The sequence below is a fragment of the Amblyomma americanum genome, chromosome 3 (genome assembly GCF_052857255.1).
Source record: "Amblyomma americanum isolate KBUSLIRL-KWMA chromosome 3, ASM5285725v1, whole genome shotgun sequence".
NCBI classification, from domain to species: Eukaryota; Metazoa; Arthropoda; class Arachnida; order Ixodida; family Ixodidae; genus Amblyomma; species Amblyomma americanum.
This window is the reverse complement of record NC_135499.1, coordinates 178,941,343-178,966,776: the sequence shown is the minus strand read 5'-3', so window position 1 is coordinate 178,966,776 and position 25,434 is coordinate 178,941,343. Positions and strand designations below refer to the sequence as shown.

Sequence of the window (25,434 nt, the reverse complement as noted above, 5' to 3'; positions counted from 1 at the left end):
CTTAGATACCAAATTTACACCTTTACCTGGAGCCTGCATTAAAAAACACAAATGTCTATGTTTTGTAGCGAGAGCTACATTGCGGTAGCATTTCGAGCCTTCAACGTGGCGGTGGCACGTGACCGTGGCAGTGGCACGTGGGGGTGCCGCCACCGCTCGGCCAGCTCTAGCTATCGCGTCACTACAGGTTTAACCAGAGCTAAACCACTGCCAATTTTTTCTTACCTGCTTTTTTTTCTCCTTAGACATTTGAATATCACAGACAACTGCCACTAATCAAAGCTGTTTCCTTTAAGAAACTTGATTACTTTCCAAGCCTGACGTAAACGCAGTTCTGGGCATAAATGTAATCTTTCACATTTTTTTTTAATGCTGTCTATAACTTGAGTACCAAACACTTCACATAGCAAACACACTTACCTGGATTTCACCGCACTTTGATTTTAGTTCTTTGACCGTCTCCAAATCGCTGAAGTTACAAGCAAGGTGCTGAATGGCGTCTATGGGAACTGTTTCGATGTTATTGTCTATGGCAAAGTACTTGGGCCACTCCGTTCTTCTCAGAGAGCAAAATCTCTTAAGACCGTCTCTGGGATTGGCGAAGTCTGTAGCGATTGCTTTCACCTGCAGAACAGAATGGTGATGTTACACTTTGCACAGTGTTTCACATGTTATCAATTTAAATGTCTAAAGGAGCAGTAAATGCATAAATGTGAGCAAAAAGAAAGTTAGAAAGCAGGTCATACATGTCTAGGCTCCATGATTGTGTCGAACGCGACGTCGGCGATATTTAAGCTGTCATTCAAAACTTTCAGTATCGCATATATGTTCTTGTTGTTTCTATTGTTTTCCAAGAGTTTCTTCCATTTTAGGTTCCCTGTTGTAAAACAAAAAGAAAAATTATGATTTATTTGAAAACTCATTTACTGCACTTGATGCTCTCGCATTTATAAGTCGTATACATACAGAAGGGGGCTTTCAATCTGCACGCAGTTTTCGACGCCGCCTTGAATATCGATTCCAGTGCTGTAGTGTCGTTTTCGAAGACAACGGTGATCCCTTTGAGTGCCGCCATTACTTTTAGCCGATTTGCAGATGACCTGAAATCAAAAAGGCACTGAAAGTGAAGAAGACTTCCAGTGGCAAAGTCGTCTGCTAAACGACCAAAATTAGTAATACTGCATGACTCATTAGTGTAATGTTCGCCGAGGCAATGTCTGCAGTATTTATTCTGCTTGTCTCCAACTTCTCGACTGCTCATGCAGTGGGATCTGGCCACCACCGTGGAAGGTAGTAATATGGCACAGCCGTGGAGCGTAGAAAGAAATGTGAGGCACGAAACAGCGCAATCAGGTGCTAAAATATGACAGGATGGTAACTGCATGTAGTCAGGCTTTTTGGAAGGGCCCGAGGTCATGTGCATGACTTTTTTTGCACTCGTTATCCTTCGACAGTGATGAATTATGAACATTCAAGGGAATTGCGGCATCATTTAACCCACGTCATAACTACAAGCTGTCCCTCCAGCGGAAAAATTGAAAACCTTATGCACTGTTTAGGCGCCGATCATTGAGCTCTCGACTACATAATGGACACTCATTGAGCGTGCTCTCGGCAGGTGCTGAAACGCCGCCGTGAAGAACGAAGATTCCTTCCTCGCTCGACCTCAGTCGCTAACATCGAAACGACGTCTCTCAGGCGTCAGGCCCAAAGCCACTCCACCTCGCACTGCATCTAACTCCACATTCGCTAGGGAATATTCTTACCACGTTGCCCGAAGTGCGGATACTGTACCGACAATTCCCACTTGTTCTGGTGCCGCAAAATGGGCTAGACCCAACCGTGCAGGCCATAGATCATGTGTGATATATGTACGCGCATTTAGTATTCCGAGATTTCAACACCTTTTATTTTCTCCCTCACGGCGCGGTGCAAGCATTGTGCAAGTGTCCATCCAGAGTGAGGCAATTACCACGGCTTTCTTCATTCAAAACATAGCATGACGCAACCTGACATTAACTACCTTCACATAGCCTAACCTATAACCTGCCCGCAACCGTAGCAACGATGTCTCTACTTGCATGCACGCTCCCTACGGACCCTACCCAATGGGCACTAAAACTACATTAGACATCCTGTGGACGTCCAAGGAAGTTCCAGTGCCCATTGGGTACCTCCAGATTTTAACCGCTAGTAGTGCGCAAGTAGGATTAAAAACTCATATCGTGTTGCACTTATGTCTCCGCCTGTACGTGAACGCCGCGGTGCGGAGAGAGAGAGAAAACGAGATTACACTGGCGATAATTAAAACTCGGATAATTCAAACTTTCGGTTAATGCAAACAATTTTCTAAAGTTTGGTTGACTGGCTATATTTTCAATGAATTTTAAAACCGCTTAATTCGTACCGCGAATTCTCTATAATTCGCCTAATTCAGACTTTTTGGCTTGTTCCTACACTTCCGGCGCGCGAAAAAGGGGCGGCCGAGGTCGGATACGTCAGATTTGCGGCGCCGCGTGAGCTTAATTTTCTGCCCCTCCTACCGGTTAACTCAGATGCGGTCCGAGGGGAGGGGGGGGGGGGGTGCGTGTGGACCGGCCTGAGTCACCCAATCGCCGCATAGTTTCGTTTTCTGAGCTTGACTACAATCCCGCGACGTACGATAGTGGCTACCGGACGCTCATCAGGGAGCCAAGATCAGTTGCGCGCCGGATCGGACGCTGACTTGGGCGTCGCTGGTCTTTTTAGGAGCCGCGCTGTTCCCGCGCAAATGTGCGTTCCTCTTAGTGGTGAGCCGAAAAAATTGGAGGAGGCTTAAGCTTCGCCTTTAAGATTGGAACGCGACAGCGTGCTGCAGCACTGCCAGGGAGTCCACGGACGCCATCGCCCGTTCGGCGCGACGCCTTGCCGTTCGACAAATCGTTCTGCTACATGCAGTGAAACGGACGCGCCGAGCCGCAAACCACGTAGAAGCGCTGCCAGGCGCCTTGCCGAAACGCGCGGGACTCAAGTTGCAGTCGTAGTTCATCGGCACATCGTTTTCGACAAACCCGATGCCACGAACGCCAGCATAGCTTCCGCGCCGAACGGCCAGCAAGCCGCAAGCTTCGTGAATAATAATTTTTTGGGGGAAAGGAAATGGCGCAGTATCTATCTCATATATATCGTTGGACACCTGAACCGTGCCGTAAGGGAAGGGATAAAGGAGGGAGTGAAAGAAGACAGGAAGAAAGAGGTGCCGTAGTGGAGGGCTCCGGAATAATTTCGACCACCTGGGGATCTTTAACGTGCACTGACATCGCACAGCACACGGGCGCCTTAGCGTTTTGCCTCCATAAAAACGCAGCCGCTGCGGTCGGGTTCGAAACCGGGAACTCCGGATAAGAAGCCGATCGCCCTAACCACTGAGCCACAGCGGCGGGAAGCTTCGTGGTGAACGCGCTTTGGATGTGCGCTGCGTTGTTGGCCGCTCACCGCGCGATTCCTGCATGCCCGCAGGGCCCCACTGCGCCCGAACGAGACGAGTGGGAGGCGCTACCGTCGCGCGCTATCTGTTGGGGCAGTGGCGTACATTGCGTGGAGGAGAAGGACGATTTTTCGCTCACGGCCAACGCCGCCAACGACACCGGCTTTTCTGCGACAAGGGGCCCTTAACGCTGTCGCGTTAAAATGCGCGGCCATCACGAGCAGCTTGTTGTGTGGTGGCTCCACCGCTACTGCGTCGCACCTGTGGAGGAGGCCGCAGAAGGCCTTAATATTTTGGAGCATTCCCCTTTGATATTTATTATGGCAGTGGGCAAGCAATATACCATAATGTAATTGCGAAAAAGCGTCATTGCAACGCAGTTTTCACTAAAAAGCTGACGGCAATGGCTTATTCTTTCATCAGTTAAATTTTCTGCACTGGTTGATTTTTTTTTTCTTGGGGGGGGGGGGGGGGGGGAATGGCGCGTATCTGTCGCACATTTCGGCGGACACCTGAACCGCGCCGTAAGGGAAGGGATAAAAGAGGAAGTGAAAGAAAGCAAAACTGTTTTCTGAACTGTTTTCAAGGTGGCCTCCGTTTTTTTTTTTTTTTTGCAGCCTGTCTAACTGAGTGGCGGCCGCCCGTTGGGCGCATATGGGCACGTTCAGCGCGTGTTTTGAAGGAACGAAACGTGCGCGCTCTGTTGTTGCCGGAACGTGCTCAGTTGTTGCCGTGAGCGGTGCTTATTCTCCCTTCCCGCTCCTCGTTTTTTTTTTGTTTTTTTTCTGTCTGCTCCCGGGGCTGCAGGGTGTGCGGTGGGCTACAGCGCGTTTTTCTTTTTTTCTCCCTCTCTTTCTCCACTTTTCTCGTATTTTTTCTTCTGAGCCCATCTTCCCGCATCCCGCAACTTGTTTCCCGCATTTGTTTGTTGTTTTGTGCATGTGTCGGACATCTGTGCCAATGCCAACTTCTTAAGAATTAAGAGGAGTAAGAGCGCTGTAACTTCAGTCTTGAGAAACGACAGGCTCTGTCCGAAATAATAATAATTAATAATAATGGGTTTTTGGGGAAAGGAAATGGCGCAGTATCTGTCTCATATATCGTTGGACACCTGAACCGCGCCGTAAGGTAAGGGATAAAGGAGGGAGTGAAAGAAGAAAGGAAGAAAGAGGTGCCGTAGTGGAGGGCTCCGGAATAATTTCGACCACCTGGGGATCTTTAACGTGCACTGACATCGCACAGCACACGGGCGCCTTACCGTTTTTCCTCCATAAAAACGCAGCCGCCGCGGTCGGGTTCGAACCCGGGAACTCCGGATCAGTAGTCGAGCGCCCTAACCACTGAGCCACCGCGGCGGGTCTGTCCGAAACGTGCGAAACTCAAAATAAATCTCTGCTATAAATGAAGCGTTTCTCAACCTCGCATTTTACCTCTAGCAACCAAATATGTTTGTCGTCCTATGCTACATATATATAGGGTGTCCCAGCTAACTTTAGCCAGGGTAGTAGCCAGGGTTTAAAAATATGCCCGCGGCACTCTAAGACGATGCGACCAAATGCATGTTGCTGGCTGTCGTATGGAGCAACTCGCACTATTTATTGTATTGTGCTTAATTGCAGAATTAGTCGAGATTAATTAAGCAACTTCGCAAGCAACGAAGCTAGGCGAAAAAGTCTAAAGAGAAAATTGTAGGACGGTCCGCGAAACGTCCAACTCAACAGTTTCTGACTTTCCATCTATTGCGTATCGGCATTTTTTTACTCGCTGCAGACGCCCGCGAAATACAAAAAAAAAAACACGTGACATGCCCGCTTGCGCACCGCAATTGCGGTGCTCTCAAACGTTCCGTGCAGGAACGAACAGAGCATTTAGCCCGTTGTGCTGCCGCTTAAAAGGTGACAGGGCAGCGACGCAGCAGCAGGCTGTGAGATATAGGCCAGCGGTATGCGTCCCTTGTGGCGCTTGATAGCGACAAGCAGACACAGTCCTTATCGCTTGTGCTCGTGTAAATCGCGTAGCCAGCGCATGCGTCGCAGCCCTGTCACATTTTTAAGCAGCAGCACAATGGGCTAAATGCTCTGTTCGTTCCTGCACGGAACGTTTGAGAGCACTGCAATCGCGGTGCGCAAGCGGACATGTCACGTGTTTTTTTTTTTTGTATTTCGCGGGCATCTGCAGCAAGCTAAAAAAAGCCGATACGTAATAGATGGAAAGTTAGAAACTGTTGAGTTGGACGTTTCGCGGACCGTCCTACAATTTTCTCTTTGAACTTAATCGTCTAGCTTCGTTGCTTGCGTGGCACCTTCGATATCTGTTGCTCAAACCAGCGTCGTCGCTATGGCACCTCTTCCTTTCTTCTTTCACTCCCTCCTTTATCCCTTCCCTTCCCTTACGGCGCGGTTCAGGTGTACAACGATATATGAGACAGATACTAAGCCATTTCCTTTCCCCCAAAACCAATTACTATTACTACTCGTTGCTTCCGAAGTTAGTTAATTAATCTTTACTAATTATGCAATTAAGCGCAATACAAAAAGTTGTGTGAGTTGCTCCATACGACAGCCAGCAACATGCATTTGGTCGCATCGTCTTAGAGTGAAGTTATCTGGGGCACCCTGTATATATATATATATATATATATATATATATATATATATATATATATATATATATATATATATATATATATATATATATATATATATATATATATATATATATATATATATATATATATATTGAATCAAACCACCGTTAAAGTCAACAGCACATCTCCGCATCTCCATTTCTGAGTCCTTACCTGGAATCCCAGAAGTTTTTCGATAGATAATGCTGCCACTGGCTGCTGTTAAACAAACGTGAAGCTCCCGATTGAGGCTTTTGGTTTTTCAGTAGGTTCATGATGTGTTGCAAGGTTTCAAAAAAGAACTGCGGTTGGTCCTCTTTCGGAAGTGGTGTCTTGGAGTCACTCTTCTGCAGGAACAAAATGCACATAATTTCCATCACGCAAAAAAAAAAAACAATTGTGTAATACTGTAAAAATCTAATACTGAATCGCACAGGTTGTTACGAACCTGCAGAACTTCGTGGACGCCGGTGAAATTAATGGCACACAGGTCTTGAAGAGCTGAAGTGGCTGTATCCACTTCATGCATGGGCACCGTGAGGTAGTCTTGCACTCGGTTGTTGCAGAAATCACCAATAGCGTATTTCTGCTTCAGCAGGTGGGAGATCTGGGGTAATCAGTGAAGAAAAATGCGTCGCACTTTCCAACGTGGCCTATTTCAAGCTGCTTTGTATCTCGGCGACTGCTCCGAAATTAATGTTGTACGGCTTCGTAATTCAGGCTGATGTCATGACCCAACCTTAGTTTATATTTTAAGCTTCTTTTCATATTGCAATTAATATGAAAGGCTTCAACTAACAGATTAAAAATCAAAAGCTGTGTTGTGATAACCAGCCTTGGTTTACAAGCCAAATATTACAACACCGTTCCTTTTCGAATGTCAGGAGCTAAGCTTTACATGTTGGCTTAACTAAGTGCAACTAAGATCGATGCATTCTGGCCATTGCTCATAGCCTGGACTGCATGCTACACGCTTGTGGGTTCTATGCGGTACTGTTGTGCATCAAAGGTGCTAAGTGCCACTGGAGTGATGGTTCGTCTCACCTTTTTCGGGTCCACACTTAAGGTGTGAACAAAATACTCCGTCAGCTTGACCAGGTAGTTATTGACCCATTGAACCAGCAACTCAAGGTCAGTGGCCGTCTTGAAGAGCTGGGACACTGTAGTCTGCTGGCTACCTGAAGAAGGAACGGAGGGCAGAGTGCTAATAAATAGAGGTGTCGAGAGTAGCTGAATGAAGACTGAGGCAAAAGTCTTTGTTACCCATGGTTTCAGACAGCATGATGTCGCTTGTAGAAAGAAACGTGGCAATCTTGAGCAGGTAAGGTGCCAAGGTGTGATTCAGGTTTTTGTCTAATTCTTGAAAAGCGACGCTGACCAACTGCAGTACCGCACTTGCCTTGCTGAAAACAATACATGCGCACACGTGTCATTAAACGAAATGAAAGTCAAATTTGTTCAGTACTGAAGTACTAGAGCGGGAAAATATTGTAAGCGCTGCTGCGTAGTTGTCACAAAGCAAAACCATTTGCTGGATTGCATTGCGATTATCAAATAGCTTTAAAAATATCGATGAGTGACCTTAATCACTATTGAATCCCAATGAGCATTCGCAACATTCCAGTTAAACTGCAGCTGCAGTAAAATTTTCCAAAGAAAACTATCTCAAGTTTCGAGAAAAATATCTTTAAATAGGTTGTTTGCTGTTGTTGCGGAGACATATGCTTATGGGGAACTTTTTGGCAGAGCGCAGAAACAATGCCGAAGTTTTCTGAAGGAATCTCGGAACCATACCGCGACAGTCATAAAAGGGCACGGCTAAAAGATTGCTGATAACTTCAAAATAAACATCTCAAGAGCTATGTTACCTAAGCATACAGTGCTTTCTAGATATACCCTTAAGCTCTTAGCACCAAATAACTCAGCTGAACACTTAGCGAAGCGCCTCGAAATGCACTTGCACTCGTTTACGGCAGTGATTTTGTTGTGCTGTCATTCTGTCAGCGTTTTTTTTTTTAAATAAAAAAATACCACTCAACAACACTTTCATAGTACACTTAGCTAAGAAAGAATTGCTGTTCATTTCTGGGTGACAGCCATTGCTAACAAACATGACAGGATAGGCTATTCCAGAATGTCTAATGTTTAGCACTTCACCAGAAGAGAAAGGCGATTAACGATAAGAGAATAAATAAAATTCAGAAAAGAAGCCGCGCGTGTACGTGCGCTAGTGCCCTACAAGAGACCACCTCGAAGAGAGTGCCAAAATGACAATGTAATATTTCACGCTAGACTGACCGTCCGTGACACGAAAACGCAGTCGCGATGAACTTCAGTGAAAGGCGTCAACTAAGATTCATCAGGAAGCTAACGGCTTCAATGCCTGGTGGATGCAAAAAGCGCAACGAGATTTACGCAACTTTCAGGTTCCAGCATAGCTCGCTTACGACCACGAAGGCGTCAAACGCATAAGCTATCGGCTCTCCCGAAGGTCTATATAATAGGTCCCATGCGGTTGCGTATGCATCGAATCGTTCATCACGGTGCGCAATGCGCGCGAAGTGTGTCGCATGTGACACAAGCTGGCGCTCCGCCCGCACGCGCCTCCCTGTGGAAACACGAGGGAGTATGCAGATGTATGTTGGGCACAAAAAGCATTTGCATACATTCCGCCGTTTGCGGGTGCCGCCGTGATGTAATGCAGGAAACTCGGGAGGCCCTGACACGATGGAGGAAAATGTAAAATCCATGTGGCGGAGGGTAATTCGTCACATATCCGCAGAATTGGTGCCGTATTTCGATGCTTTGTTTTTCGCGCGCGTTTCCGCGTTGGTGCATTGGTTGCGCGTTTCCATTGCTTCGCTTTCTGGAGGCATCGACACGAAGGAAAACCTACGGCTGCTTAAACGTTCGAACGCATATTACTTCCCCATGCAATAGTGACAGGTTTTGCACAGTAACTGCAGCCAATATTGAGCACGTTCTTCCAAGCTACGGTGTTCACCACACCTAAAAACTACACCCCTCCCTCCCTTTCATAGGAGCACTTTCTTTTTTTTTTTCAGTTTGAACGCAAAGCAGCTTCGCATGAGAGCATCACGCATTGCTGTTATGCACACCCTTCCGGAGTGTCGTCGGCGCCAAAGGCTGCCCTGGCGTTCTTGAGAGCATCTTTCATGGCTGTTCCATGGAGGGCAGTGACGTCGGGGAATGCCGAAACCTGCTTGCCCTTGAGTAGCTCCACGTTTCTCAGAAGCACGGTCAGATGGGAGCCCATCGCAGTCCAGCTGAACGAAACGTCCTGGCCTTGGTTCACCTTTTGAATCTGAAACGGACCCATTGAAGGCAGCATAAGGAACGAATGGGGGTGCCAATTGTATTCTAGACCGCTTTACAGCCACATATTTCGTGCGCAGAGCTTATTCACATGAGCCGTTCCTCTCAAAATACGATTATCTTACGCTCTTGGTAACACGTACAATGCTTTCCGGAAGTTAACGGGACACTTCGCCTGCGAACGTGATGGCTGTGCAAATGAGGAACTCTGCTGCACACTTTGCGTTCTACAGGCGTTAGAGAGTGAAAAGGGCCACCTTTCCGAGTGCGTAAAACGTTTGGCGACCGGAAGCGCAAGTGGAGACGCACCACATGGCTCAGTGACTATGTCGCACGTACGAGAAGTGGCGCGGGAGCTTTTTTAAAATCACTGCACGTTCGACGCGTTTCACTCTGACCATAGAACGTCTCATTTTATTCTAGCGAAAAAATACGACCTTTGTTAGTTTAGCCGGACGTCAGTGCTCTCAAAATTATGCGATGGTACAACGGCGGGACGAAAACTGCGCTTACGTTTTCCTAGCGAGTGCCGCTGAGATGTGTTCGCTGTCTGTATAGGTTGAGCTTGAATTTTCTTTCAGAGATGAAAACGTGAGCTCTGACAGAAGGGGGTAACGCTTGACGAGCTCACAGTCACAGAGGTTCCCTGTCGACCAGGCCACATGTTAGCCTGTAAGCAGTTTCACGTCCTTTAATCTGCTTCTAGACGCAGGTTAACGATATTCTAGAGCAATGTTTCCAGGCTCACTTCAGGCGGCCAAACTCGGAATTTGGGGGGCATAGTACGTGGCCAATACAAGTGGCTGTCGAGTGTGGGCAAAAGCGAAAAAAGGAAAGAGGCGCTTGCCGCAAGGGTACAACGAGTGACCAGCGCTAGCTATAGATCGCGAAATGATGAATGGAATGTTGACGCCACGTGTAGCGGTATGCCGACTGTATTTATTTATGTTACGGGTGGGTTACAATTAGTGCGTTGTTGTCTACGGAATGTGTGAGCAGAGGCTGGCGGATCGCATCGGGCAGCGCGTTTGCAGGCAGCATCTCGCGCGTGCTCCCTGTGAAGTCTTCTAATGCCACGTCGACCTGCTTGTGCTTCGCGGCGTTGACGCTGAAGTCGTCCGCAAAGACGGTTGGCGCAGTACGATTGAAAGATATGATGAAGGACTTGACGGATTCCGGATGTATTCCCGAAGGGGTGGTTCGAGGCGTTTGGCGGCGTACTACGATCGCGCGCCCCATCCGACGACGACGAAGGTTGCATGAGGCACGAGCTACGTGATCGCGGGCACGCGCGCGCCCCACCCGACAAAACTTATAGGCGGGCAAACCTCGCTATAACAGTTAGCGCTGTAAAGAAGAAAAAAAACGCACTCGTGCAGTGACCCGCTATTTTTAATAGATACCTATTCAAAAATTGGTCCGAACCTGACCGCGGCGGCCGCGTTTCGATGGAGGCGAAACGCTAAGGCACCCGTGTGCCGTGCGATGTCAGTGCAAGTTAAAGATCCCCAGGTGGTCGAAATTATTCCGGAGCCCTCCACTACGGCATTTCTCTCTTCCTTTCTTCTTTCACTCCCTCCTTTATCCCTTCCCTTACGGTGCGGTTCAGGTGTCCGCCGATATGTGAGACAGATACTGCGCCACTTCCTTTCCACAAAAACCAATTATTATTAAGTCTGTGTTTCGGCCAATCCATACGAAAGAACACAGGCGCATGGACGAACCTCGGTCAGAGGCGGCAGAACCTTACAACCAGTTCACCCGCGTAAATCTTGAATCGTTCACAAGCATTTTTAGGCTTTATCTTAGTCAGTAAGTATGATAGAAGTAATTGACAAAAAGTTAGTAGTCCTTTTTTTCCCAAGAACTATAATGGTACGGACACACTGGCGGCAAAACACGCACGGCACGCCGGCGGCGGCGCGCCGCGTGCCGCGAAACCTGCCTCGGCGACTGGTTGGTCTGCTCTATAGCGAACTAGAATTATAGTTCACTGTAGTCTGCTCTGCCGCGCAGAGGATGGATCGAGGAGCCATTTTCGGCGGCTAGCCGCGTGTCGCGTGCCGCGGAGCGAGGAGACCAATGAGGGGCGCCCGACTTAGTCACGTGGGAAGCGTCTGTGTCGCACCTCTTGGCTCCTACCAAAGTTACATTCCAGCGCCGGCAGTGGAGCCGAGCGCGCTCCTCCGGCAGGGACCTCGACCGGTTTGGCGTGAAAAGAGCTTGCGCGGCAGCGCTTTCCCGCGCACTCCTTGCCGCCGGTATGGCCGTCCCTATTGTGCCGCCAGCGGCTTGCCGCGCGTTTTTCCGCTAATGTGCTCGTACCTTAAGACTACACTCTAACCACGAATAGGCCTATATAGTAGTAAAAAAAGCTTTTCTCTACCGCACTCCCTTCTATAAAAGGGGAGGGCGCTAGAGAGGAGCTTACTCCCTTTTTAATCCTTTCTGTTTAGATTGCAATTAGACGTCTCTCCACTTACCATTGTGGAGATTGCTGCCACGTGACGCTCGGAGAAGAATTCAGTGATGAAAAAAGGAATTTGCTGGCACATCTTCTGCTCTAGTCTTCTCAGGCTCTCTGTTCTCTCGACAGTCAAGAGATCGGCGAACACGCCGCTCTGGCAGGGCACGTAGAACCTCTTCACTGTGTTCTCGTTCAGTTTCTCGACGAGCTGCAAGAGTATTACAGGGATGTTACAATCTGCCGGCTGTTCGCTTCTCTCGAGCCTCCCTCTCTCTAACCGGGCGGCGTCGTCGCGAAGTGCGTTGATGTGAGCGCCCTAACAAAATATCGTTAAGACGCCATTGCAAAATAAGTATGCACATTTCAAGAAGTTATACACTCTGAGCAAGCTATATTTGTTATCAAACGACTCAGTGAACTACGATCATCAACGTATTTTTATTCTATCTAAGCTCGTAAAGATGTGCCAAAAACTGGATGCATTCGCTTTCCTTCTAATCCCGCATCTTCTCGTTCCCCGCAAAATGTAAATCATATCAAGAAACTACGGCTCGGATCAAATGCAGACGACGCACTCACGTTCCCTAAATCAACTTGGAGAATCTTCGTCCCGATGCGAATGAAATCAGGCACGAATTCTAACAGCTCAGTGGCGAGGACATTCAGACTTGGTACGTTCAGTGCAATGTTGCGCACGGTGACTCCTCCTTCCACTGAAACAAAAGGAAGAAAGACGCGACAAATTTATAAGCTAAAATTTACTTCAAAAGAAGAGAGTTATTCGAGGATTTTCTCAAATGCGTCCATGCTGCTTAATGAGTGTTCATGCACCATGCGGTGTCCTTAGTGCTAAGTATGTTTAAAAAAAAAGACTGTCGTACCACATATTAAGCATCCATGTAATGACTTATTTATCTCTTTATTATATCGCGTTTCCAAGGAAAGGCACATGTGCCCGTTATAGTCTTGGCAAGCATTATAGTCTCGTAATATTTGTTTCTCAGTGGCACTGAGGAGGCAATCGAAGAGTTTGAGTCATTTGGTTATTTTGTATTAAAATATGCTTAAGAATTCTCATAACGAGACATTGAACACTTACCTAGTATACCTCCCATTACCTGGTTTAGCAAATCGGTTATTTGGTCAGCCATATAAAACACAGCAAGGAAGTCATTCCAATACTTTAGCTGTTGGAGGGACACGTAGTTTGAGACCGTCTGGATGATCTTCATGGCAGACGAAATCCTGCAACACGGATATGTTGTTTCAGTTCAGTGGATGAATGTTATTAAATAATTTCAGCTTGATTCTTCTAAATTCTTACAATTCTGCACAGTTCTTAGTGGAATTTCTAATGACTGCACCGTCGTTTTTTTTTAAGGAAATACGAGAATGTTAGTCACCTTTCGTCTCTTGTCTTAGAGTTCCACCGGTTCTCGAACCTTGCTGCAGCCTTTGAGACACCATTCCAGTCGTATGACAGCCTCTTCAGATTCACAGTTTTGTTCAACAGGCCTGTGATGTCCGATATCTTGACATTCATAGGATCCCACGTGGCATTACCCTTTCCCTCCAAAGCAGATATGTCTTGGAATGTTTTTAGAAACTGCAAGATTAAAAATTGCCTTCCGTTGTACTGAGAAATAGAACTCTAAGAAAACTTATCATATAAAGAAACTATTCTTGGGAGTTTTAGAGAAGAAAAGTACGCCAGCTTTTCTGGCGACCAGACTACCTCCTATATGCCTTTGCTGAACGGTGCACCCTGAAAAAGGCAGACAAGCGAGAAATGCGAAACTTCGTTTTCTAATACGCTTTCTACATCTCTACGGCCGCCAGGCACAGCAAGTCCGCTTTTCTGCGCGACAGCAGAAACCCGCAGTGAAGGCTGCGGTCAGGCGGGGGGAGAAGCAACGAGAACACGGACCTTCAATTGCATTCAATGTTTTTTCGCCGGGTGGACGGTGATCCTCCAAATTCGGGAACATCAATCCTCACCCATCCTGCTGGGCGGGGGAGGAACCCCACAAGGAGAGGTACTCTCCCCCTTTCTATTCAACGTGGTACAATGTCGGCTCCCCGAGAAGCTCAACACTGTCGCGGGGCTCCACCGTAGTTTTTCCCCGGACGACATCACAATGTGTGCGGATGCTAGACGCACACCCCAGCTCAACAACATCCTGCGTGCGGGCACTGACATCGTGCATGCATACGTTACTATGAAGCGACTATCTTGCTCCCCGAGAAGTCAAGCACCCCCCACAGCTGGCGAAGGGAAGCACCGAAAAACTGGGGAGAGAACCACTCCTCCCACATCCTCAATCTACACATCGGCAACCAACCGATTCCCGAGGTGGAGCACATAAGGATATTGGGCCTCATCTTCCGAAACAATCGTCATAATACACTCACTCTTCAGAATCTCTCAGCTACCACCCATAAAACTGTCCGCCTTATCAAGATGATCTCAAATAAGCACAGTGGCATGAAAGAAAACAATCTGTTGAGTCTGATCAAAACTTTTGTCCTCAGCCGCATTGTATATACGTTGCCTCGTTCATCAAAATATGCACAGAGTGAAGGCTAAAGCTGGACCGCCTCATCAGGGGCTCAGTCATATGCGCACTCGGGCTACCTCAAACACATCCACTACCCGACTTCTGGCCTTGGGTGTCCGCAACACCATCGATGAACTAGTGGAAGGCCACTTATCCTCAAAACCCTACGGCTCTCCTCCACGGAAGCTGGCAGATCCCCACTCATTTATTTGGGCCTCCCGATAGGTGCATTTCCAAATCCCAAATTTACGGTTCCCAGAAAGATGCGGAGCAAGCTAGTCACCCCCCCCCCCCCCCCGTATTCAAAAATATGCACCAAAAGTATCATTAAGGCAGAAGGACGGAAATATGTCAAAGTCTATACATCAGCGCCATCACTCGGATCCCATCTGCACAGACGCTGCAGAGCACAATCACAAGGCAGCCATGACTGCATTCGCATCAGACCAATACGGGACACTTAAGAACAGCTGCTCCATAATAGGCACTATCCCAGAAGAGGCAGAAGAGGCGGCCATTGCCCTAGCTATTGCTACAGGTGGACGTCCGCACAATTATCAGCGATAGTAAGACAGCCATCCGCAAGTTCGCCTGCACCGCAAGTTCGCATCCGCAAGCTCGCCTGCGGCCGGGTCTCCCAAAGTGCACATCGCATTTTATAAGGTACACCTGCACCACAATCGAAAATCACCTTAATCTGGACTCCAGCTCACCCTGGACTCCCAGGCAATCTGGATGCACACACTTAAGCCCGAGGATCGGCCTCCCGGGCGAGGGAAATTACTGGGCAAGAGATGGCGTCTGACTCCAGGGATAGCCCCCAAACTTACCATCAAAGTGCATCAGCATAACGACTTTCGCGGACCCTCTATCCACCCGTGCACAAGTCGCTGACCAAAACTCAAGCGAACGCATGTCGATGTCTACACACAAATACCTACCAGCATCCGCTTCTGCTCTCCAGAATGCACCCAGATAGATACACACCAACATGCAAATTCTGCTCACAGCCAGCCACACTACCACACTCCCTTTGGGAATGTCAACACCTGCCCAACAATCAACACAACCTAATAGTGGGAGGCTCTGTTGCGCAGCTCGTAAGCCGCCGCTGAAGAGAGGACGGTCACCGGGTCTGCGGAGGCCGCCGCGGCGCAAGGGCTTGCGGCCGTCTGATCTCCAGCCCCTCCTAAAAATATCTCAGAAGCAAAGTTGCTATCTACCTACCTGCATATCTACGAGAAGAACAAGACTACCACGCTCTCACAATGCAGCTCAGCTCATGGGCGGCATTTGAAACCAAGCGACGTCATTCTTGTTTCACATGGGAGTGGGGACATGGTGCTGCCAATAAACCTTGTGTAAAACCATGGCGCCACAGCCTCTGTTTGGCCGAGCTCAGCCGTGACAACCCCCATTTCTCATGGTGTGGTCATAAAGCAACATCGCGATCTTGTTCGAAAGAAGTATAGCTATCATCCTCTGAACTTGCCGAGCACACAACCTCATCTCTGAGTACATAAAGCTCCCCAGAAAGAAGGTGAGTTAAATTTTTTATCTTGCGTTTATTTTTGAATGACACCTGTCTGGCAGCACGACTAACTGCGCGTCGGATGCATTGCTTGGACAGAAGGGAAGTTGTTCTCACTTACTAAGATACCGCTCATTGCGATATCTTTTCCGATTCTATCAGCGTAGTTCGTTATAACGTCACGGCTTGCACTGCGTTTATGCCAGATCAAAATCGTGTACAAGGAAAGAAAAAGTGGACTCACTGCAGGGAAAATGTCGTTTAGGAAGTGGCACGTGAAACTTTGGAGGTCCTTGACTTTGTCAGAAGGCACCAGCATACGAAATGTTGTCTTGAACTTATCTTCATTGCAGGCCACGTTCACAATTCCTTTGGAAGACAGTATCCGACTTACCTGAATAATAAGAGCGTATGAGACGACGCGCAGCGTTTTGACTACACTATACTGTAGCTTATGAGACATATGTGTCATACGTACTCGCTTGTTCGATGGCAGTGTCGCTATAAGGGTTTCTATCATTTGAGGAAAGAATGCATTCTGCCCATTTTCGAACGATCGGTGCAAGTCTGAAATAAAGAAAACAAATTCATGGTTACGGCGTTAACTTTCTATTACGGCTACTAATAAACGAGACAGAACCAGAATAGAAGGTATTTCACAAAGAACGTGACCAAATCTGAGGTTTGACGAAATTTCGTCTGGTCGGGTGAGTAAATGTGAAAAATAAAATAATCGCCGACCAAAAAAGGTGTAGTCAGGATGACAGAGATATTTCGACTTCCACACGGAAGCCTTGTTCACTGAAGGAAAAAAATCAGACACAAAACTTAACTACGTTGTACTAATCGCCGCAGGCATCTAGCGTACGTGGGCGGTAGATTGCCAATGTTACGGTTTAGCGGGCGATCTGTTGTCTGGATAATCAAGGACTCCAGATATTGGCGTGACATCCAGTTTTTCTCACGGCCGATAACTGCCGCTTATTCTTAAGCGATATCGTGCTTCGCATTTTCAACATGTTCAGCAAGAGCGTTGGAAGCGACCTTTTTATTTCTGACATCATTCTTGTGGTCTTGCAGACGTCTTCCTAAGTTTCCGCTTTCCCCTATGTAGGAGTGATCGCAGTCTGAGCAGGGGATTTTATAAATTACGCCGGGAAACTTCTCCTTTTTTAGCTCCTCTCTTACGGCCACCACATCGTGACGAAGCTTGCTCGCTGGAACATGAGCTATATGCACATCGTAGGTGCGAAAAACGCGGACCAATGACTCACTCACGCCTGGCACATAGGGTATATTTCAGCTCGGGCACGGCAAGGAAGGCCAACGGGCTGAGATGGTCTCGCTGTCTGTCGTATAACAAACAGCGTCCACGAAGTGCTTTGGGTAGCTGCATTTGTTGAGCTCGTGGCGCACTTCGCGTAGGTCGGAGGCTTTATATTCAGGTTCCGAGCATACATAAATATTTTTTTTTCGTCTGTCATCTTGACTACACCTATCTTGGTCGGCGCTTCTTTATTTTTCACATAGAACATGACCATGTTGAATCTACACCGGCAGAACATGAACGTCCCATCTTTATCAAAACTGTGTTCCTGATAATGACCGGTACCCATTATGAGGGTCATCGTTTTAAATTTTTTTATTACTTGAGAACTTAGCCATAACTTAGCTGTATATGTAGTTTACCTGGGGAAAATGTACTAAAACAGGCGTGTTATTTCGGAAGAGTTGTGGGAATATTAAACGTTCAGCTGCAGTGCCGTTTTTTAATTTTACTTCTAATGTACACGCCAGGCTAAGTTCGCAACATGACTAAAACTTGGCAAAAACAAATCTACAAGAGGACAACTTGTGTTGACTGAAGACGTCCCGGCGCCTCTAAACCTCGAAGCTTTTTACCTAAGACGAGAGCACTGTCAAGCGCAACTTCGACAGCAATAATAAGCAGCGAGCGAGCGCACCTTTTGCAGTCATCCAACCCCACCCTTCTCGTTTTTATATCGGCTACCAACATTGAATGCGTAACTGGTAATCGTAAGTGATTACAAAGTCACCGCGAACTACACTGCATGCTCGGTTGCGCTCGCACTCACGCAGCACTGCTGCCCGGGTCGCAGTGCTCATGCGCGTAGCCTCGCCAGTTACTCACGTGGCCATCAATAGACGGCGCAACAAGCATCGTTAGCCACGAGCTCTCGTGTCCCACTCAACATACTGGAGCTATGTACGTCCATGACGTAAATCAGCAAAGGCTTCACTCCCTTGCGGCCAGATACTAACAACACACTACGTTACGAAACGTCCTAGCATCCCCCGTTGTCAGGTCCGTGGGGTTATCCTACAGAAAGCAAACGTACTGCACATATGTCGTTGCGGTTTCAAGTCGCAACTACTCATTTTACCGCATGTTAGTTTCACATAGGAGAGCCGGGCCACTCCTCCCACCGGACCTTCGTTCTCTGGCCCCGTATATACCGAGACGCGCCTACCAGGTTATAAGCCTTAAAGCTGCCACTACGCCCTCTAAAGGCCAAACCACAAGGCAGCGTTTCTTCGGCGTTGCGTCAGCGTCTCAGCTACTGGCGTCGCCGGAGGCAAAATTCCGGCGCTTGCAAGGGTTTTTTTTTTTGGCATTATTCAAACACCTTCCAAGCGCCGGAATTTCGCCTCCAGCGACGCCAGTAGCCGAGACGCTGATGCAACGCCGAAGAAATGCTGTCTTGTCGTTCGGCCTTTAGAGGTCTCTGTGTAACCAGGGATCCTTCTTCATAACCCGAACGTGGGCCTCGTAATCAAATGTTTCGCTCACTAACTCTGTACGACCGATTCTGCAACCAACAAACCGTACCTGCTTGCATGAACTCCACCACGATGCCAACAAGTCTTCCTGCGTAGGACATCGCAAGCTGCCTCTTCTGTTTCATCGCAGGCGTCTCGCCCTTATTCGACATCAGTTCATCCATGACGCCAAGCATGTCCTTTCTGAGAAATGCAAACAACGCTAGTCATAAACATGCGCAAAACAACGCATTCAATTATTGCTCTGCTGTGACGGAAATCAGAATGTTTGTAACAAGGATAATTAAAGGACCACTAAGGACAAATTTAGAACCTGGTCAACACCGACACATAAACGCGTTCTAATAACTATTAGGCGCTGCTTTCACTAAAAACGAGCTTTTATAAACTAGAAAGTCACAAAATGAAACACCTCCGGCTGTTACTTCTGTGACCTCACGACATTCTTATCTCTGCGGATCCCCGAGGCCGGATACCACCGTCGTTCTTTTTGACGGTTATCACGGAGTCCTTTTCAGTATGGACGTCACGAGTTTAAGTCAAGTGGTACGAAAATCTTTCAATATAATTTTCTCTTTTGCGGCTGTACAAACATCAACACAGCCAGAAAAGACCGCAGGCAGATTTTTACTACGAACAAAGAGTGGATGGCATTGTCCTCAGTACGCCGTATCAGTCTTTAATTTGGAGCTGTCTCCTCTTTGCGGCTTGTGCATATCATGCTACTGAACTACCGATATATAACTGGTTAAACTAAGGGCAAACAATCATGCTTCTGCGAAGCCGTATCATGTTGTTAAATCACATAGTCAAGTTAGTCAACAGCTTGTTTGTTCGATGAGATAGCGTTTACAATTACGAAAAAATTAAGCGCGATATTCTTATAGGTGCACTAGGCGCCGTGCTATATTATTTTACTCCGCGGTTTTCAGTGGAAGGGCGCTTTTAAATAAAAGCTATATTAGTGCTTATGCTACTCCTGTTATCAAGCGTATCGCTAAGCACGCACGCTTCAACACTGCGCAGAATTTTGTCGAACGCCACATGCTCGTAGTATCGAAATTTCTTGCTGAAGACTGTGTGCGGGGAAAAAAAAAACATTGCACCTTATCGTGGACAATCTCCAGTGGATGACTTACATGGTAGCTGATTTATCGAAATTGAAGAAGGCTTCGAAGAAACGGCGGGTCTTTGACACAGATCCACCCGGTGATTGAAAGTCATTCACAAACTGGACAGCACTATTGAGCACGTCTCCTAATGTACCCTGCAGAAAGCGGGGAAAAAAATATAAGAGAGACTCGGAAAAATCTTCAGGATCCCAGGCTGCCGTCAAATTTCGCTGCTCAGAAACGTGTTAGATAATATTCAATAACATATACACAAACCTACCTCTCGACTAGACGGTGTACTCGTCGGAGTGTCTTGATCAGCAGATGAATTGGAGAAACCTAAGAAAAAATTGCATAAAGGAAGCAGTGCATTATCAGTACAAAAGAAACAATAGAAGCGGCAATAACGTACCAAGAAGTTTTGATTAAGCGCATTTTTTCAACGGGATGCTGTTTCTGAACGCAGTTTTTTTAGCATATGGTAAGATTGCAAACATAACAATTAATATATCCGCAAATATCCTCTCGGCACGCGTGTAGTTTTCTGCTATTTATTGTCGAAAATTGGTTCTCTACGGCAATCTTAACTACTCATTACGACCGCGGGATAAACTTTAAAAGCAAGAATTCGCTGCGCGTCGGAAAATTCGAACATTCCTATCAATATGTTCATAATAGTATCTCCCAATATTCCTCAGTTCCTTGACAATTAAAAAACGATGTTCAAGAAATCTGGACTTGGCTGCAGAAAAAAAAAAAACGGCGGCGTTGTAGTTGATATCTTAATGCAACTTACAAGCAGAATAAGAGTGAAGCCGCTGGTAATTAAGGAACATGCGATATTTTTTAATATACGAAAAATTCTTTGAACATATCACCCTTGAATTAAGGTAAAAGTGAAAGCGTAAATGTGGTTTGCAAGGCAACTAGTATAGTTAGGTGCTGCAGTACCTGCGGTCGTCTGCATTACGAACAAAACAAGCGATCTTAAAGTGAACCAACCATAAATCGCAGAAAATGCGTCGATGTGACTAAAGCAGAAAGCTATTTTCGAAATCAATAAAACTAGCTTGCATTCGCAGGAGTTGTTAGCTGGAAGAGAGGAAAAAAAAAGAAACAAGCAACCACATAGACGTGCTATTTCCTATTAGCGATTGTCTCAGTTGAGCTCAGTCGTTGCCGTGTGCAAAACTTAGGCAGATAAATAAAAGAAGACAGCACGTTCAACTACGATGGATAATTATGAGTGTATTCTGGGCTTGCTTTGCTTTGCCTCGCCCATGAAAGGCAAACGGAGGCCGAAAGTTACCTGTGTGGGTAGTGCCGCCTGCTATCCACTCCATGATGGTGCCGACGAGTTCCTTTTCCGGACTGGGCACAACTTGTCCGACATCGTCCCAGATCGCTTTCAACCTGAAAGGGAAGAACAGTTGAGTGACTGGAGGTTATTCACGTTGATGTTGTGCCGGTTCCCGGCATTTTACCGCAGTCTTCGGGTACAAGTGCGGAAAGTGTTAAACGAGAGGACAAGGAGCTGGCCGGGCCACTGGCGATGTCGCCGTCTCGTGTCGCACCTGATGATGTCATCACTCTTACATGTGATGACATATATTACACGTCATGCTGGGTCATGACAAGCATGTCAAGCACGTCATGCCATGCCTTGTCGTGACTGAGCGAGCGAAACTTCACACACCACATGATGTCATCAAACCGGAAGTGTTCCGAAAACGCCTCGACGGGCTCCTTGTGCTATCGCAACCCAGGCTGAACATTGTTTAGGCGTCCGCAATTTTTTTGTTAACACCGACGCTCTAACACTAGTCGTCAATCACAAGTATTATAAACATTTTTAATGTAGCAAAGCGTTTATATATTGGCCCGGTTTCGTCGAAATGGGTATTGTACAAATGCCTTTTAAATGCTTTTCCTTCGTCGGTCATTCCTGTCGCACTGAAGATATTCATACTGGTTTTACTCCTGGGGCCATATCCAGAAAACTTTACCGTAACAGCGATACGTGACTGCCCGAGCGCTGGTCAGCCGTGAAAATCCCGAAAGTCGGGGCCGAATACTGCGAACTAGGTGGAGAGCTAGCACGTCGCCCCTTCTTGCATATCAAGTCCCTCGCAGACTCCAGAAGGTAGCGAACCCTCAGCTTGTCATGCTCGTTTTGCCGACTAGGCCGCGAGCTCCGAGTATAGCGGTATAGTAATAAGCTGTATTGAGCAGTAAAAGGAGAGAAGAGTCTCAATCGGCTGACTTTTATTGAGAGACCGATTGAATGTACCAGATCACAGTAAGCCTCAAGCGCTCCGATATCTCGCGTCGCCGGCGAGTTATCCAGGGCACGTGTCAGCCACGCGCTCCAGGAAGGCGCGTGTGCCGTCACGGCGCTTTGACGGGCCCGATGATACGGGTATAGCTATGACGCGTTCTCTCTGCTATGTGCGCCGCCTAAAGGCTCCCTACAACAGCTGCGGTTGTAATAGGATAATAGCAAATAAAGGCAGCTTTCACCTACGCGTGCAGGAATACATGCAACAATGAATGCGGGTAACGTCTGCATTTGTGGATTCCAGCGTCCGTCACGCGTGCAGTTTTCCTGTACGACCACAAATTAGGAGAAGAATGTTTAATATAATATCGTCCCGGTATCTTTGGGCGAGGAGGAAGTGAGCGGAGGAAGTACTGGATGACTAAGAAGATGATAGTCTCGAAAAAGTACGTAAACTTCTCTAGGGCGCATGCTCCCTTTTTTTATCAAGCATATGACTTTACTATGTAGGAATGCACCTGGCGTCTAAGGAAGCTGTAAAGGAAGCTGATAAGGAAACTGTTAGGGAAACTTCTAAGGAAACTTGTATCATTCAGCCACTCAAGCTCGGTTGTGCTTAGAGTTGCGAGGAGGAGGAGGCTACGAGGGGAGGAAAGACGCGGGTATTTTTAGTATCCTCATCCGACACTCGTGGAGATGACCAAGTTTATGAACCTCTTTCCTGTCCTTAACTTCTATCCTTATTTAAGGTTGCGACAGTTTTGCTACTTTCGACGTTTCATCGCAAAAGCTCGGTTCGCCACCACTGCTTGTGTTGTGCGAAATAAAGAAATAGCGACGCTGACAGCCTCGGCGCCGCCATTTATTTACGGATTAAAGGAATGTGATTAACTTCGTGGTTTGACCCTCAACAAATTCGTTCGCTTCAGGTTAAGTGCCGGCAATGTTTTCGCCGTCAGAAACCCCAACGGTGTAGTCGGCGCGTCTGTTTGCATGTTCCCCGCGGGACCACCCGGCCGTCGGACGTTGAAATGTTCCTCCTTCACCGCTTCCTTGTGGTTTCTGCCAATTACGCGTCGCTACCTCCGTGACTCACTCTATCACGCGCAGGAAAAAAAGTGGCCGCTGTACCACATGTTTGAACTACGCAACTCTGTCTGCATGGCCTCAGGGATGAACGCCTGATTGGTAACTCGATACTCAGGCAGTGGTGGCTGAATGGGAATTGGTTAAGCTCAGGTCATACCTTTCCTTAAACGCCGAAATGGTGTAAAGCAGAGTGTGGCAAGGCTTGCCGGTCTTGCTGTTTTCCCCGATCTTGCAGTTAGCCGGTGAAACAGGCTTGACGAGCTGAGGGTGTCCTACTTGTTTCGAAGAAGTACGGCGCACGAGTGTCGTCCTTTGGTCTTTGTCTTTTTGCTCTCGAGACAGGTACAACCAGTACCAACTAGCTGAACTTCCCCGTTTCGTACTAGAGTTCTTTCAGCGTTCGCGTTCGCGCCTGCAGAGTAGCAGGCCAGATATTTATTTTTCAGGCCAACCTCTCTGCCTTTCTTATCAATAAACCCTCTCTCTCTCTCTCTCTCTCTCTCTCTCTCTCTCTCTCTCTCTCTCTCTCTCTCTCTCTCAGCGTTCGCGTAGAAGTATAACCCGTAAGAAGGGGAAAGCGAGGTGCCTGTAATCTTGTTTGAAGGCAATACGTCAGATAACCTCAGAACATTAAGCTTTTCCCGAGTACAAGACAGGATTTTTTTTGCTCGCATATTTTTTTTTTCATGGCAGAGAATTCGCAACGCTTTATCTGGAAGTGCCAGCGATTGGATTCTCCATGCTTTTCGGACGTATATACACATAGGGCCCTCCGTTTTCCGGCAAAACCCGATTTTACTCGATTCTTCCCCCCCCCCTCCCCCCCGATCAGATTTCTCGACAATCGGTTTAAACTCGATTTCTACTCGAAAATGCGCTTTGAAGTGGAAATAGTTTTCAAAGCTGAAGACACGCACAGAAATTAGCAGATATCTTGCGCTTAACCCGGACCGGATGTTTCCAAGTTTGCTTACGATTTTAAACCTCGTTTAACGCTTGTTTTGCGCGACGTGGCCTGATTTGTGGATAAGTTCCAAAAGTATGTTTTCGAAGTGAGCGGTCAAAACAGGGGTCTTGAGCACATGTCTTAATGAAATCACTGAATCAAGCTCTACCCGCGCTAACGACCAGCTGCTCCAAGGCTTTTAACTGTGCTTTTAAAGTGGTCGCTATAATGTTGAAGGATTATTATCAAGAGACTGTAATGCACGCTTCAAAATAATCGGAATATATGAGAAAAAAAAAGAAATTTCTGGTTGGGTAAACAGTTTTCCAGTGCGCCTTGCAACTTTCATACTATTCATGAAATAATAAGAGAATGCACCATATTATATCCCACAAAGAACGCTTGCAGTAGTTTCTCATTCGATAAAAATTGACCAAAAAAAAAGAGGAGGAAATTTGGAACTTTTTTGCTGAATAGCCCGATTTGCACCCGAGTTTTAACTTTAAAAATATCGCCCGATTTTTATCCCCGAATTCTGAAGAAATCAAACCCGGAAACGAAGGGCGCCATATATACGTTCGTGAGGCCAAGCAAATGACAAAGGCCTTGGCCGTCGTCTCCTTTACAAAAATTTGTTTAGACAGTCAATACACTTTCCATAGACTTCTATCTATAATGTCTATAGACTCGTTATAAACAAACCCTAGAGAACAGCCTATAGACAGTCTATAGAAAACATATAGATTTATGGCCATACACATTTAGTAGATTTTGTTCTATAGACTATGAATAGATAAAAAGAAATATCTATAGGAAGGCAATGCAGTCTATAAGAGTCTATAGACTGTCTATAGACCATTTTTACGAAGGCTAGTTCATAATTGTGTACAGCTACGGACCAGTTACATTTGTGACAATCTGCAGTTTTGCAAATCTGGCCCTTTTAGGGAACTGTTGGTGGTAGCTATAGCAACACAAACCAACATCCAACCGCCGATTCGCTAAAAAGCGTCTATGCGATGGTGACGTAGCAGCGCTCACAGGTCGGCGTTGAGCCTCTCGTCAGTGAAGTCTTGAATGAGAGCTCGAAGCGCCTCCAGGCTCCCCGAGAAATCACTGGGCATCTGCTCGCTGATGCTGCTGAAGGCCGTGACCATGCCGGCGACTTTGTTCAACGCGAGGCTGAAGTCTTCGAGTCCCAGGCTCTTCACCACTTGAGACAC

General features: G+C 47.0%; 1 protein-coding gene across 4 annotated transcripts in view; it reads right to left on the bottom strand.

The window, feature by feature from the left end:
- The window catches only part of LOC144125532 (uncharacterized), a 177,360-nt gene that overhangs the window by 50,661 nt on the left and 101,265 nt on the right, over positions 1-25,434 (bottom strand). For all 4 annotated transcript variants that reach the window (XR_013313388.1, XM_077659015.1, XM_077659017.1 and 1 more), the window contains exons 8-26: positions 25,253-25,434; positions 21,208-21,311; positions 20,179-20,237; positions 19,926-20,053; positions 18,836-18,969; positions 16,463-16,551; positions 16,229-16,378; positions 13,299-13,501; positions 12,995-13,140; positions 12,475-12,608; positions 11,912-12,103; positions 9,212-9,417; positions 7,356-7,495; positions 7,137-7,270; positions 6,541-6,699; positions 6,267-6,439; positions 967-1,100; positions 747-877; positions 421-624 (exon numbers count right to left, since the gene is read on the bottom strand). Coding sequence is in view for 3 of the 4 variants with exons in the window: in XM_077659015.1 (XP_077515141.1) it covers positions 421-624; positions 747-877; positions 967-1,100; positions 6,267-6,439; positions 6,541-6,699; positions 7,137-7,270; positions 7,356-7,495; positions 9,212-9,417; positions 11,912-12,103; positions 12,475-12,608; positions 12,995-13,140; positions 13,299-13,501; positions 16,229-16,378; positions 16,463-16,551; positions 18,836-18,969; positions 19,926-20,053; positions 20,179-20,237; positions 21,208-21,311; positions 25,253-25,434 (2,802 nt within the window). In the remaining variant the exon portion in view is untranslated. The remainder of the gene's footprint in view (positions 1-420; positions 625-746; positions 878-966; positions 1,101-6,266; positions 6,440-6,540; positions 6,700-7,136; positions 7,271-7,355; positions 7,496-9,211; positions 9,418-11,911; positions 12,104-12,474; positions 12,609-12,994; positions 13,141-13,298; positions 13,502-16,228; positions 16,379-16,462; positions 16,552-18,835; positions 18,970-19,925; positions 20,054-20,178; positions 20,238-21,207; positions 21,312-25,252) is intronic.